Source organism: Squalius cephalus, assembly GCF_949319135.1.
Source record: "Squalius cephalus genome assembly, chromosome: 5".
NCBI classification, from domain to species: domain Eukaryota; kingdom Metazoa; phylum Chordata; class Actinopteri; order Cypriniformes; family Leuciscidae; genus Squalius; species Squalius cephalus.
Genome location: NC_137126.1, coordinates 18,123,351 through 18,140,372, shown reverse-complemented (window position 1 = coordinate 18,140,372; position 17,022 = coordinate 18,123,351). Strand labels below are relative to the sequence as shown.

Here is a 17,022-nt window from a genome sequence, read left to right as displayed (position 1 = left end):
CTTGCAATCCTAATGTACTTAAATTAGACTATAGCATACTGTATAATTAAACTATATATGCACCACAAACATTCACATCAAAGTCAAACATTTCATGCTATGTGCATTCTAACAATGAGCTGCTAACCAATCAAAATCAATAAGATTAGATTAGGCCATTCACTTTTAGATGCAATTAATTTAATAAAAATCATTCAAGCAGAATTAAAGTGCATCTTTAACAATCAAAGTAATTCTTTATTAACACAATTAAAATGGCCATAGACATATTCATGTAAAACGAATAATACAAATTAAAAGACAATACAATATTCATTTATTTTCAATAAATTGATAAGGTAATAAAAAGTAGCCAATAATAGCATCCTTACAAGGTTCAAGACATAAGGCGCAAAGTTCATTGAAATTTTATCTTTGTATTGATGTTGCTTTTTAAATATTTGTGAACAATGTTTATAACAAAAATTGATTTGAAGAATGTTGAGTGGTGTAACCATCAAATAAAAAGTGGAAATACTTTCTTGCTTGGACCTTGAATGTACATTGTTAATGAATGTACAACATTAGTTAATTTTTTTTTTCTTGACACACAGTCATAAGGGTTTAAATGGGTTATATTGTCAGAATGTGTCACGACAACAAAATGTCTCTTGAATATATTAGACACTCAACACTGACTTTGATTTGGTGGATAACCAAGCTGATTCATTGCTTTCATTATTATAAGAATTAATATGGAAAGATTTTGCCAAACATGCATAGGATTTCTAGAATTCTATAAAGTCTTTGAGACAGTTGTGCAATAGACATTTATGATATCCCAAAAATATCAAAATTACTTTTAATTCAAAAATAGTTACAGAAAATGTGTTCTCACATAATTTGTATGAACAATGTGTATTTTCCAAATACTTTCATGAGTCAGAGAACATTTTTAACAGAACAGCTTTAATATTTTTACACAATCTTATGCTTAAAGCTTTGTGCTTTGTCAAAAGTTGTGCCTAGTTCTTACACGAGGGAGATGCTGAACCTAGATAAGGTTGTTATACGATTGTGATATGGGATGGAAACCCAAAGGCCTGAGGTTTATACCCTGCCCTGGAAGAGGTGAAATGGAGAAGTACTAAGATCTCCTTTTATTAAAGTGCCATTGACCAATGCTTGTAACTCCAGATTGCTCCAGAGGGACTGTCCATTAGTAAGTGTCCATAACAAGGCACTTAAGTGTGCACTGATTTTTCATTCCAAACTTTATGTCTGTAAATAAAACCTTCCCAGAGAGACCCATCTAATGTAATGGATGGTTTCTCTCATGTTTGAAATTAAGTTATTTTTCTGCTTACTCATTTCATTACTCACCTCTATAACCTGACATATTAGCTCCACTAACCATAAAACTCAATGATAACACATTGTACTGCTGTCACAGATACACTCACCTAAAGGATTATTAGGAACACCTGTTCAATTTCTCATTAATGCAATTATCTAATCAACCAATCACATGGCAGTTGCTTCAATGCATTTAGGGGTGTGGTCCTGGTCAAGACAATCTCCTGAACTCCAAACTGAATGTCAGAATGGGAAAGAAAGGTGATTTAAGCAATTTTGAGCGTGGCATGGTTGTTGGTGCCAGACGGGCCGGTCTGAGTATTTCACAATCTGCTCAGTTACTGGGATTTTCACGCACAACCATTTCTAGGGTTTACAAAGAATGGTGTGAAAAGGGAAAAACATCCAGTATGCGGCAGTCCTGTGGGCGAAAATGCCTTGTTGATGCTAGAGGTCAGAGGAGAATGGGCCGACTGATTCAAGCTGATAGAAGAGCAACTTTGACTGAAATAACCACTCGTTACAACCGAGGTATGCAGCAAAGCATTTGTGAAGCCACAACACGCACAACCTTGAGGCGGATGGGCTACAACAGCAGAAGACCCCACCGGGTACCACTCATCTCCACTACAAATAGGAAAAAGAGGCTACAATTTGCACGAGCTCACCAAAATTGGACAGTTGAAGACTGGAAAAATGTTGCCTGGTCTGATGAGTCTCGATTTCTGTTGAGACATTCAGATGGTAGAGTCAGAATTTGGCGTAAACAGAATGAGAACATGGATCCATCATGCCTTGTTACCACTGTGCAGGCTGGTGGTGGTGGCGTAATGGTGTGGGAGATATTTTCTTGGCACACTTTAGGCCCCTTAGTGCCAATTGGGCATTGTTTGAATGCCACGGCCTACCTGAGCATTGTTTCTGACCATGTCCATCCCTTTATGACCACCATGTACCCATCCTCTGATGGCTACTTCCAGCAGGATAATGCACCATGTCACAAAGCTCGAATAATTTCAAATTGGTTTCTTGAACATGACAATGCGTTCACTGTACTAAAATGGCCCCCACAGTCACCAGATCTCAACCCAATAGATCATCTTTGGGATGTGGTGGAACGGGAGCTTCGTGCCCTGGATGTGCATCCCACAAATCTCCATTAACTGCAAGATGCTATCCTATCAATATGGGCCAACATTTCTAAAGAATGCTTTCAGCACCTTGTTGAATCAATGCCACGTAGAATTAAGGCAGTTCTGAAGGCGAAAGGGGGTCAAACACAGTATTAGTATGGTGTTCCTAATAATCCTTTAGGTGAGTGTATATCAAATAGACTTTTACTAAGAGAGCAAACTAAAGCTTATCAAATGAAGCACAAATTTAGAGCAAGTCCTTGTTGTGTCTTTTTAGCAAGACAACCCCAGCCCCTGTGTGCTTAGTCTTCATACATCCAAAGTGTCTGTCAAGAGAAGAAATAGAAAATGCATTACCAAAACAAAGAGATAGAGTCCTTTACGCTTTGAATAGAAGACTTGATGGATGTGTAAGAATACAAAGTTCTGTCATGAAACTACATGGCGCAGGCTTGATAGGTGCTTAAAGGGATAGTTCACCCAAAAATGAAATTTCTGTCATTAATTACTCACTCTCATGTCGTTCCAACCCCATAATACCTTCGTTCATCTTCAGAACACAAATTGAGATATTTTTGATGAAATCCGACAGCTTTCTGATCTTTCAAGAAAACTTTCAAGGCCCAGAAAGGTAGTAGAGACATCATTAAAATAGTCCATGTGACTACAGTGGTTCAAATGTAATGTAATGAAGCGACAAAAAAACGTTTAGCATAGGAAAAGAGATTGTTTAATACATTTTTTTGGGGGGGGGGGGGGGGGGGGGGTTGCACACAAAAAGTATTCTTGTCACTTCATAACATTACATTTGAACCACTGTCACATGGACTATTTTAATGATGTCTCTACTACCTTAGAAAGTTGCAATAACGTTGCTGTCTATGGAGGGAACAGAAGGCTCTCGGATTTCATCAAAAATATCTTCATTTGTGTTCCGAAGATGAGCGAAGGTCTTACGGGTTTGTAACGACATGAGGGTGAATAATTAATGACAGAAATTTCATTTTTGGTTGAAATAACCCTTTAATGAGCTCGCTGCTCAATCTTCAAATACTTGGTCAACATTTGCTGTAGAAGTTGCACAAGGTTAAAAACCAAGCATTATGTTTTACAATTTTGCATTTCATGCAGGAATAAATTACAAAGCACAAAAGCAGCAGCGATTACGTTATCATGTTTATACAGCATTTCAGCTGCACGCAGTGTCAGAGTCACGCTCCGTTTTTCCGTATATCTATTGGTCCAAACGACTTCCACATATACAAATAGAAGAATAGAGTGTTTTGACAACTCCGCTGGTTGTTGGAGGTTTCTTTTCTCATCTCCATCAGCCTGCAACATGATATAATTTGTTAAAGCCACACATAGTACACATTCTAATTAGGTACGTTTGAGCCATATTGGCTCAGGCAGACATAACATAGTCCACTAGCATTAAGCCATTCAGCAAAGCAGGCCCAGGCACAAATAGCATAGCCCATTAGCATTAAACCATTCAGTAAAGCAGGTTCAGGCACAAATACCATAGTCCACTAGCGTTAAGCCATTCGGCAAAGCAGGTTCAGGCACAAATACCATAGTCCACTAGTGTTAAGCCATTCGGCAAAGCAAGTTCAGGCACAAATAGCATAGCCCACTAGTGTTAAGCCATGCGCACCATACCACCATACCAGATCTATTCCGCCAAGACCAAACATATCAACATCGTCATGTCCATTACCATGCCAAACACTTAAGTTGTCATAACAGAAATATAGTTCACACCTCCAAGTGTTTGAGTCAGGGTTATAAGCCTCAACTGATGTAAGAGTAGATATCCCATCTGAGCCTCCGACTGCCAGCAGCGTCCCATCAAACACTGCCAGTGAAACCTACACAATGCCAACATGACAAGAGATGGAAGGAAACATTTAGAACTATAAACTCACTTTACTCTGTCAGCCATGAGGCAAGAATATATTGTGAATAGTGTCAGTTTTGCTGCGGTGTACTTTACAAAAAACTTGTGTGTCAGTAGGTGTGTACTAAAAAGTCAATAGGCACTGAAGAAAAGAAAACAGGCTGCTGTGAGGAAAATAGTCTTACGTTAAAACGCTTATGTCTCATGTGTTTGACCGGGGTCCACTTGAGGTTGTCAGGGTCAAACTTCTCTGCTGTTTTGAGCTCCAAATGTAGTTCATCTCTGCCGCCTGCCACGTAGATCCGCCGCAAGTATACCGTACAACCAGGCTGCTCTCTGGCAGACCGCATAGGAGGACACGGACGCCATGTTCCTTCCAACGGGTTAAAGTGCTCAACTGGTGAGGGAAATACAGACTGGTCTGTTATGAGTATACTTGACATTTGAAGGTGTGCTAAATACTTTATTATTAAAGGGATAGTTCAGTCAAAAAAAAAAAAAAAAAAATCCGTCACCATTAAAGGGGACATATCATGCTAAATCCACCTTTTTAGCCCTTAAATGCATTGTGTTGTATATTTGGAGTGTTTAGAAGTACAGAAAAGTTGAAATTATTCTCTTCAGGTGCTTCGTTGATATCTTTATATTCTGTTTTGGCCTTATTTTTCAACCTGTTCTGATTTTTCTGTTATCTATGACGTTTTGTGAACTATTACGTCACAGTATTTGCAGCGGAACTGCCAAATAAGGACATTGACTTCCAGCCCAACACTTCGAGCAATCCGCCATTTTTATTTCTCGCTGCAATTTTGTAGTCCAAGCAAAAAGATGCAGAAGTTACGAGAGGGTAAATTAAAATGTTCGGTTGTTTGATGTAGTAACCCACACGCTTCATTACACCGTCTAATGTAGATGAACTGCCGTGCTTGTGACAGGGCGCATGTTTAACTGAAAGAACGAGCAGAGAGAGAGAGACCCGGTCGCGCGCACGCACTCTCTCTCTCTTCAGAGCCAGGCGAAAATGTAAACAAGACACCGTCTCCAAACTAGACGCTGTCTTGCTCTCTCTCCCTCGCACATATTAATCAAAATAAATCGACACGGTGGTAAAAGGTCGGAAGACCAAAGTTTCATGTGTAAATACAGTAACACACCATTGCGATACATCCATATGAAGACGTTGTTCTGCAGGTTCATTTTCATCTCGCTCCGGCTCCGACTCTGGCTCGAACATGTAAGGCTGGCTGGACAAGTCTTCTGTTGTTGACATTTTGTTAATAACATGTGAATAAAAAGTTTCTGTGCCGCTAGATAATCGTATCTCTGCTATCAAACTACAAAAATGGCCGAACGGGGTGGAGTTGAACCGAGTGTCACCTCTGCATCCTGGAGAGGGGGCAGGGTATGAAGTGTCTCAATTGTATTTAAAGAGACCGCACCAAAACGAGTTGCTCTCAGACGCACATCAGAAAAGGGGTAGAAAAGGGGCCTGTGGAGCTATAATAATGAGGAATTCAGACCCAAGCATTGCAGTTCCGATTTATATAGACTACAAATGTATGATTTATATGTAAAAAGGAACGATTTAAAAGCATGATATGTCTCCTTTAAAGGCACTGATATCCTTCAAATTAACGTAGTTTTGGCCTGATTTTGTTAGAAATTACGTCATACCAGTTCGTTCTTCAATTTCGTTTGTAGTTTTTGGATTTCGAAACAGCTTGACAAAGTGAACTTTCTGCAAACGTTTGCTCTGGCTGGTAAACACCTTCGTACTACCATTGGTCTGTGACGATTATGTAATAGGTGTGGCTCTGAGGCTCTGCATTATTTGAGGTAGAAATCTTGTTCGGTTAATTTCTTCTGTTCAGTCCGTCAAGGTCAGACATCTGTGAGTAAAAACATGCACACACTGGAGAGCAGCTTTATAGATGTTTGCAAATAGTATAAAGCTGCTCAGGTATTTCGAACTTCTTTTTTGACCTAAGCGAAGTGAGTATATCTTGGCCTTTACTCTCCCTTATGTCATTCCTCTTTCTTTTGTAGAAATAACAGAATGTATTTAGCAGAATGTCAAAGCTGGTTGTTTCCATATATTGGTTTCTCCACACTGACTTTGATTTGAGGAATAACCAAACTGATTTAATTTTTTGTATGAACTACCTCATGTATTTGAATAAGTTTCAGATAAATTAAGAGGGTGATGACTTTGACTCATGTTGTTACAAACCTGTATGACACTTAGCAGATTGTCCAACTGCTTGTTTAAATGAAGACATGGTGATTATTATTTTATTGTATAAAAGAGCAGCTATAACATTTTAGGGTGAATTATTCATTTAAGTGATGTTTTGATGGCCACATTAGTCTTTATACTGCCATATATGAATAAGTGAAGTGTTGCACAAATGGAAAATATTTTGGTTATTGTATGCCGTTATCATAAGCAAAACAAGTAGAAAATATTACTATTTAAAATGAAAATAATACTACTTGGCTGGTCAACATGGCGACCCACATTATGTTTTCTAGGCCACCGATGTGATCATATTGTACACTACAACATACTTGACAAATGTACTATTCATTACTTTAGGAGTAGATTTGTATTATTATTTTTAAAACTTTTAAAAGTTTTAAAAAGCACACTTTTAAAGATGTTCCAGCAAATGTTCCAGTAATAATTCATATTTAATGCAGTGTATAATGCAGCACATAATGTTTACCCTAAATTTAAATCTTTATTTCTGTTCTGTACAAGATTTTATTTTATTTTATTTATATGCAATTGTCTGTTTTTTTCCCCACTGAACAGCTTGTAATTGGTCCCAGTGCACTGACAAGTAAATCCAGGGAAAGGTTGTGGGAGTTTTCTTGACCCTCACTTCTCACAGACAGAAATAGGCATTAATACATTCAAGTATGGCACTTCTATTTTCCCTTGTTCTGATCTGGATATATATTTATTGCTATGAATGTGAATGTCTGCGAGATGAGCTGGCATAATTTATAAAATAATAATAATAATATAATTTGTTACATTTATATAGTGTTTTTCTGGGTACTCAATGCGAGGCATTGGAGGCATTTGGGTCACTACTGATGTAAAAACATCAACAAATGCTGGCCTGTTATTATTAAGTGCAGAGTGACAACGTGTAGTGTTTTTCATTTAGCATGTAGACATTTCCCAAATCCATTCTTGCCAAGTCCTGTCCTCCAACTAAATAGTATGCTTTTTAAAACAATCAGAAAAAAGCTCTCATTTTGATATCTGATTGATATCACATCATTCTAGGGCACAGCTGATTGGTTCCTGCTGTATCAGTAGCCAATGAGCTCGCTGCTCAATCTTCAAAATATTTGGTCGATTAGACTGAAGACTGATTAGACGATAGAAGTGCATGTATTGAACGTCAGGACACAACCGTTGTTTTAAAAATTAGACAATATGGATAGTAAACCAACATAGGCTCATTGTAAAAACATGGCTCTACCTACATTTATACAAAAACATATACAATTCACTTCAGTTTCCAGCCTAAATAGTATTAAAACACCAATAACGTTTATTTCTTCAGATTATCAATTGATAAAGAATTGTTATTGCACAATTATTTGCACAATAGTCATCTTCATTTCACAATACTGTGTTATGACCTTAAAAAAACACTTTTACCATAGTCCATGATTTGTAAACTAATACTTTTTGACATTTGCATCACATAACCAGCTCCACACGTATGGCATTTCTCACATAGTAATCTTGCTCGATAGCTCCTGGTACAACATTGTGCTTGCTACGCAGAACGCTCGAGTACGAGTACAGTGAAACTTGAGTCATGGTAAAAGAGCTCTATGACAAGAAGCATAGAAGCGTAGAAGCAAACTAATATGGCATAGTTGCTTAGAAAATACATTTCATCTCTAACACACTTGAACTTGTGTGTTGATGAACACTTTCATCAATGCTAACACTGTTGGTTAGGTTTAGTGTAGGTGGTACATTATTTTCAAACACGATATAACTTTATTGAGCCACTTACTGGATAAACTGCTGTAATGCATACAACAACCAACGTAATAAAAAGTTACCAGGTTCACGTTAATTTTACTTGCAGAAATTACTCTACAAGCACATTTTTCCAATGAGCCTGGGTTGTACTAAACATTAATTCTCACTTCTGACCTGAATTCAGTGGAATGTCTCCATCAGTTCCTCCCATGACATATAAGAACCCATCCAGTACTGCCGCAGACGCCCCAGAGCGACGCTGGAGCATTGGAGCCATTTTGGTCCAAGTGTCCAGCACAGGATCATACCTCAATAAAATATTTAGATTTGTCCAAAAAGATAATAAAGAGGAAACCAATGTCATATATTCCATATGATCATATGAGATAAAATGTCAAAAATGGTATGTTTTATAACAATTATTTAGAACTGTTGCCTGATGCCATGTCTACATGTGGCATCTGTAAAGTAGCCTACCTCTCTACGATGTTGGTACAGACTGTTCCATCAAATCCCCCCAGGGCATACATGAGCCCATCCATCTCCACCACACACACACCACTGCGGGGGCTGCTGAGGGATGCCACCTCTCTGCTCCACAGATTCGTGTTTGGGTCATACCTGGTGAAGAATTAAATTGCCACGAGGAGGTTTAACCATTCTGTTTCAACATATTTCTGGTGTTGCTGAGTGTGAAATGAGTCAGACTATAGAGAACAAAGGGACTGTTTTGCATTGCAACGGCATCAAGTCTTAGCTATAGGTCAATTAGCAAAAGCTTATAAGTAAAAAACAAAACAAAAAAAAAACTTACTGTAAAAGGATAGTTCACACAAAAATGAAAATTCTTTTATTAATTACTCATCCTCATGTCGTTTCAAACCTGTAATACATATTTCGTTCATCTTTGTAACACAAATGAAGATCTTTTTGATGAAATCTGAGAGATTTCTGTCCCTCCATTGACAGTTCACACAACTGACACTTTGACGCTTCAAAAAGTTCATACGATCGTAAAACAAATCCCTACAAATTGAACGGTTTAGTTAAACATTTTCTGAAGAGACTCAATAGCTTTATATGATGAATAGATTTAATTTAGGCTTTTATTCACATATAAATATTCATCAAATCACACATCAGTTGTGGTAAACAGAGGCTCAAGCATGTTCGCTTGACGTGCAAGAACCAATGAGGTTCATTCTTGTGTTACGCAGAATGTTTGAGCTTCCGCAAGAACCAATGAGGTTTGTTCTCACGCGTCAAGCAGGTTCGGTTGAGCTTCTGTTTATGTTTGCTGATCAATGTTTATATGTGAATAAAAGCCTAAATTAAATCTGTTCATAAAGCGACCGAGTCTCTACAGAAAATTTGGACTAAACCACTCAATTTATATGGATTAGTTTTATGATTTTTTTATGAACTTTTTGATGCGTCAAAGTGGTGGTTGCAAAGCTGTCAATGGAAGGACAGAAATCTCTCAGATTTCATTAAAAAAATCTTAATTTGTGTTCCAAAGATGAAAGACAGTCTTTCGGGTTTGGAACGACACGAGTATGAGTAATTATTGACAAAATTTTTGGGCTCCCTTTAATACAGACTGAATGATATAATTGAATTGATTATTCATAATATAAATTGACTGCAGAATCTGTATCTGACAAATGAATCTGTCCTCAGAGCTGCTGTGCTGTGAGAAAGAGGCAGATGAACTTTATAAAGGATGTCATGCAGGATGTCATTAACACGTAATTTGATCATTCACTCATCAAGCCATATGCACGATGGTCTCGTGTGTCTGTGTGGTTGCTGGGGATTTTAAACCATTTTAATAATGTTTGTGTGTGTGTTTTTAATGAAGACTACAGGAGGTATTCGTGTGTTTGTTGGTTGCATTGCTCAGCTTTTGGCTTTAGGTTGCTAATTGAAGCCCATCTCCATGTCAGGACAATCTCACCGCTCCTCATCCAGTTCCTACTCTAATACACACACACACATATACACTTTATTAGTTACAATACATTATATTATATTATATTATATTATATTATATTATATTATATTATATTATATTATATTATATCTAATGCAATGGTTTACATACAGATGTGATGATTTTTTGCTAACCCAAAACCTTAAAGAGATAATCCACACTATAATAAAAATTCATACTCACCCTCATGTAGTTTTCATAAGTAAATGGAAGATGTAAATGAAATCTTAAATTAAATCAGTTTATCAAATAAAGTGACAGTGTCTCTACAAAAGACTTGGATCAAACCATTCCATTCATTTGGATTACTTTTAGGAAGTCTTCTCAGTTTTTTTTTTTTTTTTTTTTTTTACTTTTTAAAGCATTACATTTTTGCTTGTGTGAACTTTAAATGGATGGACAAAATAATGAGAGAATATATAAAATGTCTTCATTTGTGTTCCAAATTTTTGTGCGGGTTTGGAATGACAGGAGAGTGAGTAAACAGACATTTTCATTTTTGGGTGAATTATTCCTTTAACAAGCCTTCCAGAAACCAGGTGATATGCCAATTTGAAGCAAAACTTATTTTTCCTGATTTATAAGGTTTTCAAATAGCGATGGCCACTACAAATGTCTTCACAAATCTATTTTTGATATTTCATTATATTTGTGAGTAAAAAAGAAAGAAAATTTGTCTACAAAAGTATAGCCAATCTTGTTCACACACACACACACACACACACACACGCACACGCACACACACACACGAAGGAAACCAGAAAGCCCCCTTTGCACTTAGCAATGCTTCATTGTTTCCTTAATGGAAAGTGAATGGAATATATCACTGACAGCATATGAGTAAAACAAAACTTATCATGTCCAAGCAGTGGAAACAATAATCTCTGAAGGTTGAGTTCAAACTAAATTACACTGAAGTAGGTTATTAGATTTATAATGAGACTGACCAAAAATAGGTCATGATATATTAAAGAGTCAAAATATCTCACCTTCACACCTTGTGTTGCAGTACATAATGACTAGCACACCTTTGCCCATCTTTAAAATGATGTACTATGGAGATATTTAGGAAATGAAGAGAGCTTCTCATGTGCACTGACCTCCTTTATTTTTATCTCAATGATAATTATTATTTTGCACTTCACAGTGTGGTTATGGTGGGCCCAGATCAAAGGAAAGAGTTCCAAAATCAGAATAACTAGGATTTTTAGGCAGAAGCTTTTTAAGCGCATTTAAAGAATGCCTTTTATCACGTTCTTACTTCTCCACACTGCTCACACTGGTGATGTCATCACGTCCACCTAGAGTAAAGATCATTCCACCCAATGAGCAGACAGCTACATCTCCACAACGCTTCAGCATTGGCGCCATTGTTCTCCATTCATTATAGAGAGGATAAAATCGTTCCACAGCGCATGACGTAGCTGTTGGGGTCCAACCACCAACTGTAAAAATTAAAACAAGAGAAAGAGACTGTCAGAAAATACATGTGCTACACAGCTTTATGTCATTGCTTATACCCCTCATAGCTCAGTGTTTGTGAATGACAGCAAACATCATCATGAGCTTGACAAACGGACGTGGTATGGACCAGTATGGTTCCGACACCCTGAAACAAGATGGTCACAAATTGGCTTATTTGATTAGTACCTTAGAAACAGTACCGAATACTCAGTATTTCTTGTATTTTACATCAAAACATTTGATTACATGTTCAAAATCCTGTTTATACAGGGTTTGATTGAGTCACGGATTGCCAATGTGCTCTGACTTTTGAATTTCACAGCAAACAGAAAATTAGAGCTTGAATGTGTGCCAGGGGCTGTTTGGCACAGTGTAAAATAAATGAGAAAATGTTGTTTTCTGTCCCTAGTTCCTCATCAGCAGTGTAATTTCACAGATTTATTATTTAATTATTTACATTTGCTATAGATAATGTAGTGACCCTTACCAATGAACATTGTGTCCATGAGCTGCTTTTCAGGAGAGATTTTGGATGAATTTACACAGGGATTGTGTGGGCTGAAAGGACGACCCGGTGTCTTCATGAGGTCAGTGATTGTCCATCTGACAGGGAAAAAACACCCATGTTACATTTTGATCTTTAGAGTTGTCAAGTAACTTAACATATAAAAATAAACTTTTATAATATAGATAACATTTGCTTGTGGGAAAGATTCCTATATGAGTTGATGTCATTCATAATACAACCATATCATTTTTTAAATAACCAACTATATAATCCATGGTCATAAGTTTACTTTCAATCATTGTCAGATGAATCTTTTTTCTTTATTAGCAACAATTCATCATAATTATATAATAATATTCACTGCTTTCCAAAGAAGCAGTATTAGCCACAGAGACAACCGCATGAGAATCATGCTAATCATCCCTTTACATAACCAATCACAGCTTTCATAAAGAGAAGTAATTACCCTTGTTCATCAAGTATCTTCATGTCCTCTGTTTCTGTTCACTGACTCAGTGAGGCAGAAGATGTGGTTAGTCTGTTGTTTAGTGAGGCAGTGTGTAGATATGTAGATGTACACGGTTGTCTTGATTAGATGGTGTCCTTTTATTGCCCCACAGATGATATTTTGCCCTTTCGACGAGCTGGAGAAATCCCTGAGATGCATATCGTATTTGCAGCGTGGTTTAACAGTCTGTAATCATAAAAACTCAAATCATCTGATATGTCTTATGAAATAGAATGTGTTCCAGAAAGTGTGTGGAAATGTTTTGGGTCCCGTAAAGCATCACAATAAAGGAAAAATCTCAATAAGGAATAATAAGGAATATGTCACACATGTGGTTGGGGAATAACTGTCAATAAATTGGTTTAGTATCTTTTTTTTAGGTTTAGGGTTAGTACAATCGTAGTAATCGTAAAAGTAATCGTATCACTCGGATAAAACATTTTACTTTCAAAGTCAACCTCACCTAACTCTCAAAATCACCCAACAGTGAAAAATGAGGGTCCATTAATATATGTTTTCAATTGTTCCTTAAAACTTATGGAAATAGTACAAATATATTCTTCCAAATGTTTAAATTGTAGTGTAGTTTGGTGTCCTAAAATAAAGTACAAAATCACAGCACACAATTCGCAATGTCAGTGTTTTGTTGAGCATGTTTTGTCACAACATGTTTATATGTGCACTTTCACTGCAGACAAATACAGTTTACAGTTTTACGTAGTGCTGTATATCACCACCTTGAATGTCCAAAGATTATCTCAATGTATCAGATGACAAACACAGTGTACTGGAATGAACACAATAAGAAAAAACCCCATTGTGATGGTGTTGCTCATTTATGATATTGCTAATATAAATCAACTGATTTACAACTGAACATTGCCTTTGGTATTTAGAATGCATTGCATACCCAGATTCCCCAGCCACACTACAATACGGCACACAGGGCAGCTGTAAATTTACCTTATTCTTTGCATAATTTGTATGTTTGCTTGTTCTAAGATGAATGCGGTTTGTTATACTGTAATTTTGCCTGAAGGATGAAAGAAAACTGAAATCTCACAGGTTCTAAACAAGAGGCAATCTAGTGTGCTAAGAAAATGTGGGCTTCAAAGATGAATCCATCCAAGCCATTAAACCTTAGTTCAATCAGAAATCTACATGATTTGAATATTTTTCCCATTGTGCCTTTTTCTGAAAATGTGATAAAGTGATTCTCCAGAGTGTAAACTCCATCATTAACTTCTAGTCCAGCACACTTGGCAGATCTGCTTTTGGGTGTTTGAGCAAACAAGCAGCATTTATAACCCTGTCACATAAATCGTGTTTACTATCAAAAAATGCAATTCCAAAATAATCATATCTAATGTGGTTGAGACTTTTCTTACAAGAGATGTGTAACTTACAATTTCATGACACTCTCTCTCTCTCAAGACTACTATTTAAGTGATTGGCTTTGAGAGATTTGCTAAAACTGAATGTACCACTTGCTTACACAACACATGTATTTGATGTATGTTTATTTGAGACATCTCAAAAGCACATCCATTGGAAGGAATCACCAGGGGGGGCTGGCTTCTGAGACAAATAAAAACAGAGGTGGTCTTATATAAGACACTGAATGTCAGAACAATTTAAATCCAGACGGAATGGGTTATCCTCAATATTGAACACAGCAGGGAGTTAGACGTTTTTTTAAAGAAGGTTTTGTCCTTTCAAAGATTGCAAGAAAGAGCATCACCAAAGAAGCAGAATGGTTATTGCAAATCAAAAGCTCATGATGTTCTTTGAGGATGTTATTAAAGAGCAAAGGGGAAAACAGCCATAAGAATTTAATGTGCTACTTAGACCTGACGTAGCATTTATTGGGTAATCCTGTAATGAGAGCACATGACTGTATAAATAACTCTTTTGATCACAGGGGTGTTTGCCTTTCATATTTAGTTTTAGCCCTCATAAAATTTTTTAGCACCTCATGAGGTTTCTGAACCATAATATGACATCATAAACCAGTTTATTTCTAAAAATAAAATGCCCAACATCTGTATATCATTAAATAACAATTGGTTCTGGCCCTCAAATTTGTTTGACCAAGACTGATACAGTTCAACAACAATAGGATTTTTACTGTTTGTATCACTTCGGTTGTCCTTGTTTACTTGTTCCAGATAGTCAGTAAGTAGGGGGTGACAAGTGACTGCCTTTATGAGTAAATCCCTAAACTGAATTATTAATTCAACTAATTCAATGTAAAACACTGATTCATTCAGGAATAAAAAAAGTGACTGTCTTTATGAGTGTGTCACTGAATCATCCACCCAAACAATCATTACAAGACCAGGAAAAAGGAGGGATCCTAGCACCACAATATCTACAGACAACATATCAATGATTAGGGCAAGTAATCACCCAAGAAACTGCATAACAACAATCTAAAAATGACTCCCAGCATCCCAGCATATGGTGACAACTTTTGCATGTAAAAATCTGGTTTAAAATGTAGCATCTCACAGCATATGCCAGAACACAGCATCTTCATAAAAGATACTGTATGTTATGATGACTAATGCAATTTGTCTTGGTGGAACGTCCAAGCGGGACGTCTGAAATACCAGAGCAGCTGTCTCAGTCTATCAAAGCTCAGGCAGAAGATTATGCAAAGACTTGCCAAAAGACCCTGCAATAGGATTTCTACCCCCCTGAGCAGCTGTAATAGGGCCTGAATTCTCTTCACTATTATTGTTGGATCTACATTTTATAAAGAAGCTGGTGATAAGGTCACATTTTTGTTGCAAAAGGATTACATATTTTTGAATGAAATCAGAAAAAAATAAAACGGAGGCTTTTATTTATTTACTTTTACATTGAGATTTGCTTTAAAAAAATAGCCCAATTTATCTGAATGCATCCTATTGAGTTGAGCATATTGACTTGAAGAAATATCCTTCAGCATACAGTAGGCTGCAACATTCAGAGTCGTGACAGTCAGATTTAAACAATATTACTGGAAGTAGGCAGTGACCGTATCAAGAAACAGGCTAGTCTGTGAGACGACTGCTCTGATCGCATGAGTCATAATAACAGAGTGATTTATACAAGCGCATCCATCAGGTCAACCAGACATTAATCATCAGCTGGCCCTTCTAATAGACCTGAGGCTGGAAATGTCAACAGGCAACTATTTTCACAGTCAATCTGTCAAACAGACCAACTGGTGAGATTTGTTGAATTTATTAGTATAATCAAAAGGCCATCGTCAAGCTTACTGTAGGCTAAAGAAGAGTAGACCAATACAGACAGAACAGATTCAGGGCTTCATATCTAACTGATACATCTTAATAAGTAAATCTTAGAAAAAAGATAAATAAACTCATTTAAATAAAAATGTAAATGTAAAATTTCCTACCATAGTCTAAGGTTTTTAATAAATATCTTTCTTCAGTACTCCAATTTGAATTTGATTATTCGCTATATCCAAAAGGTCCCATTCAACCAAAACATTCTTAAGACCAATTCACACTGAACCGAAAGATAGCGACCAATGGCAGACAGACAATTTGTCGGGTTTTGTCAAATAAGAGTGTGACCCCTGTCGGCATGTGTTGTCATTGGTCAGCACTTGTTTGTTGGGTCTGTAATCTGGTGATTGGCCTTTACCAGGGCAACTGAAACAAATAATCAATTCAGAACCATTAGCCTTTCACAACAGTTCGTTTGTTGGCCAGAGGAGAACTGGCCCACCGACTGAGCCTGGTTCCTTCCAAGGTTTTTTTTCTCCATTTCTGTCACCTGATGGAGTTGGGTTCCTTGCCACTGTCGCCTCTGGCTTGCTTAGTTGGGGACACTTAATATTAACACAAGCTCATTGGAAAAATGTACCTGCGTGTGGCAACATTTTTGCAAAACGCAAAATACGTACCATATCGTACATATCACTGCAGTATCTAACAGAAATGAACACTTTAACAAGCAAGCACTTTAAATCGTTGTCACACACAATTATGATTACAGAGGCAGATTACGGATTAATAAAGACGTTTTCACACGACTCCTTGCACAATTATGTTATGACTTTTTACCATAATAGTTTCATGATTTGTAAACGAATAGCCTATATTTTGGAGTTTGCATCACTTCACCAGCTCCATTTGTTTGGTTTTACTGAT

General features: G+C 36.9%; 1 protein-coding gene across 1 annotated transcript; it reads right to left on the bottom strand.

Annotated features, from left to right (window-relative positions):
- Positions 1 to 828: 828 nt before the first annotated feature.
- LOC307159116 (uncharacterized protein) lies at positions 829 to 12,954 on the bottom strand. The gene is made up of 8 exons (XM_079872329.1): positions 12,815 to 12,954; positions 12,328 to 12,443; positions 11,638 to 11,821; positions 8,861 to 9,004; positions 8,558 to 8,691; positions 4,554 to 4,765; positions 4,233 to 4,339; positions 829 to 2,794 (listed from the first exon to the last, which is right to left on the bottom strand). Exons 1-8 carry the CDS (start codon positions 12,835 to 12,837, stop codon positions 2,716 to 2,718), a joined length of 999 nt encoding a protein of 332 aa, XP_079728455.1. The 5' UTR covers positions 12,838 to 12,954; the 3' UTR covers positions 829 to 2,715.
- Between the last annotated feature and the right edge of the window lie 4,068 nt (positions 12,955 to 17,022).

Bases quoted from the DNA above. Each gene is read 5' to 3' on its own strand.
- LOC307159116 (XM_079872329.1), bottom strand. From the start codon at position 12,837: ATGAAGATACTTGATGAACAAGG. The intron at 11,822-12,327 runs GTAAGGGTCACT...TAATTTTTACAG, and splicing joins CATGGACACAATGTTCATTG to TTGGTGGTTGGACCCCAACA. The intron at 9,005-11,637 runs GTAAGAACGTGA...ATTCTTCACCAG, and splicing joins AGTGTGAGCAGTGTGGAGAA to GTATGACCCAAACACGAATC.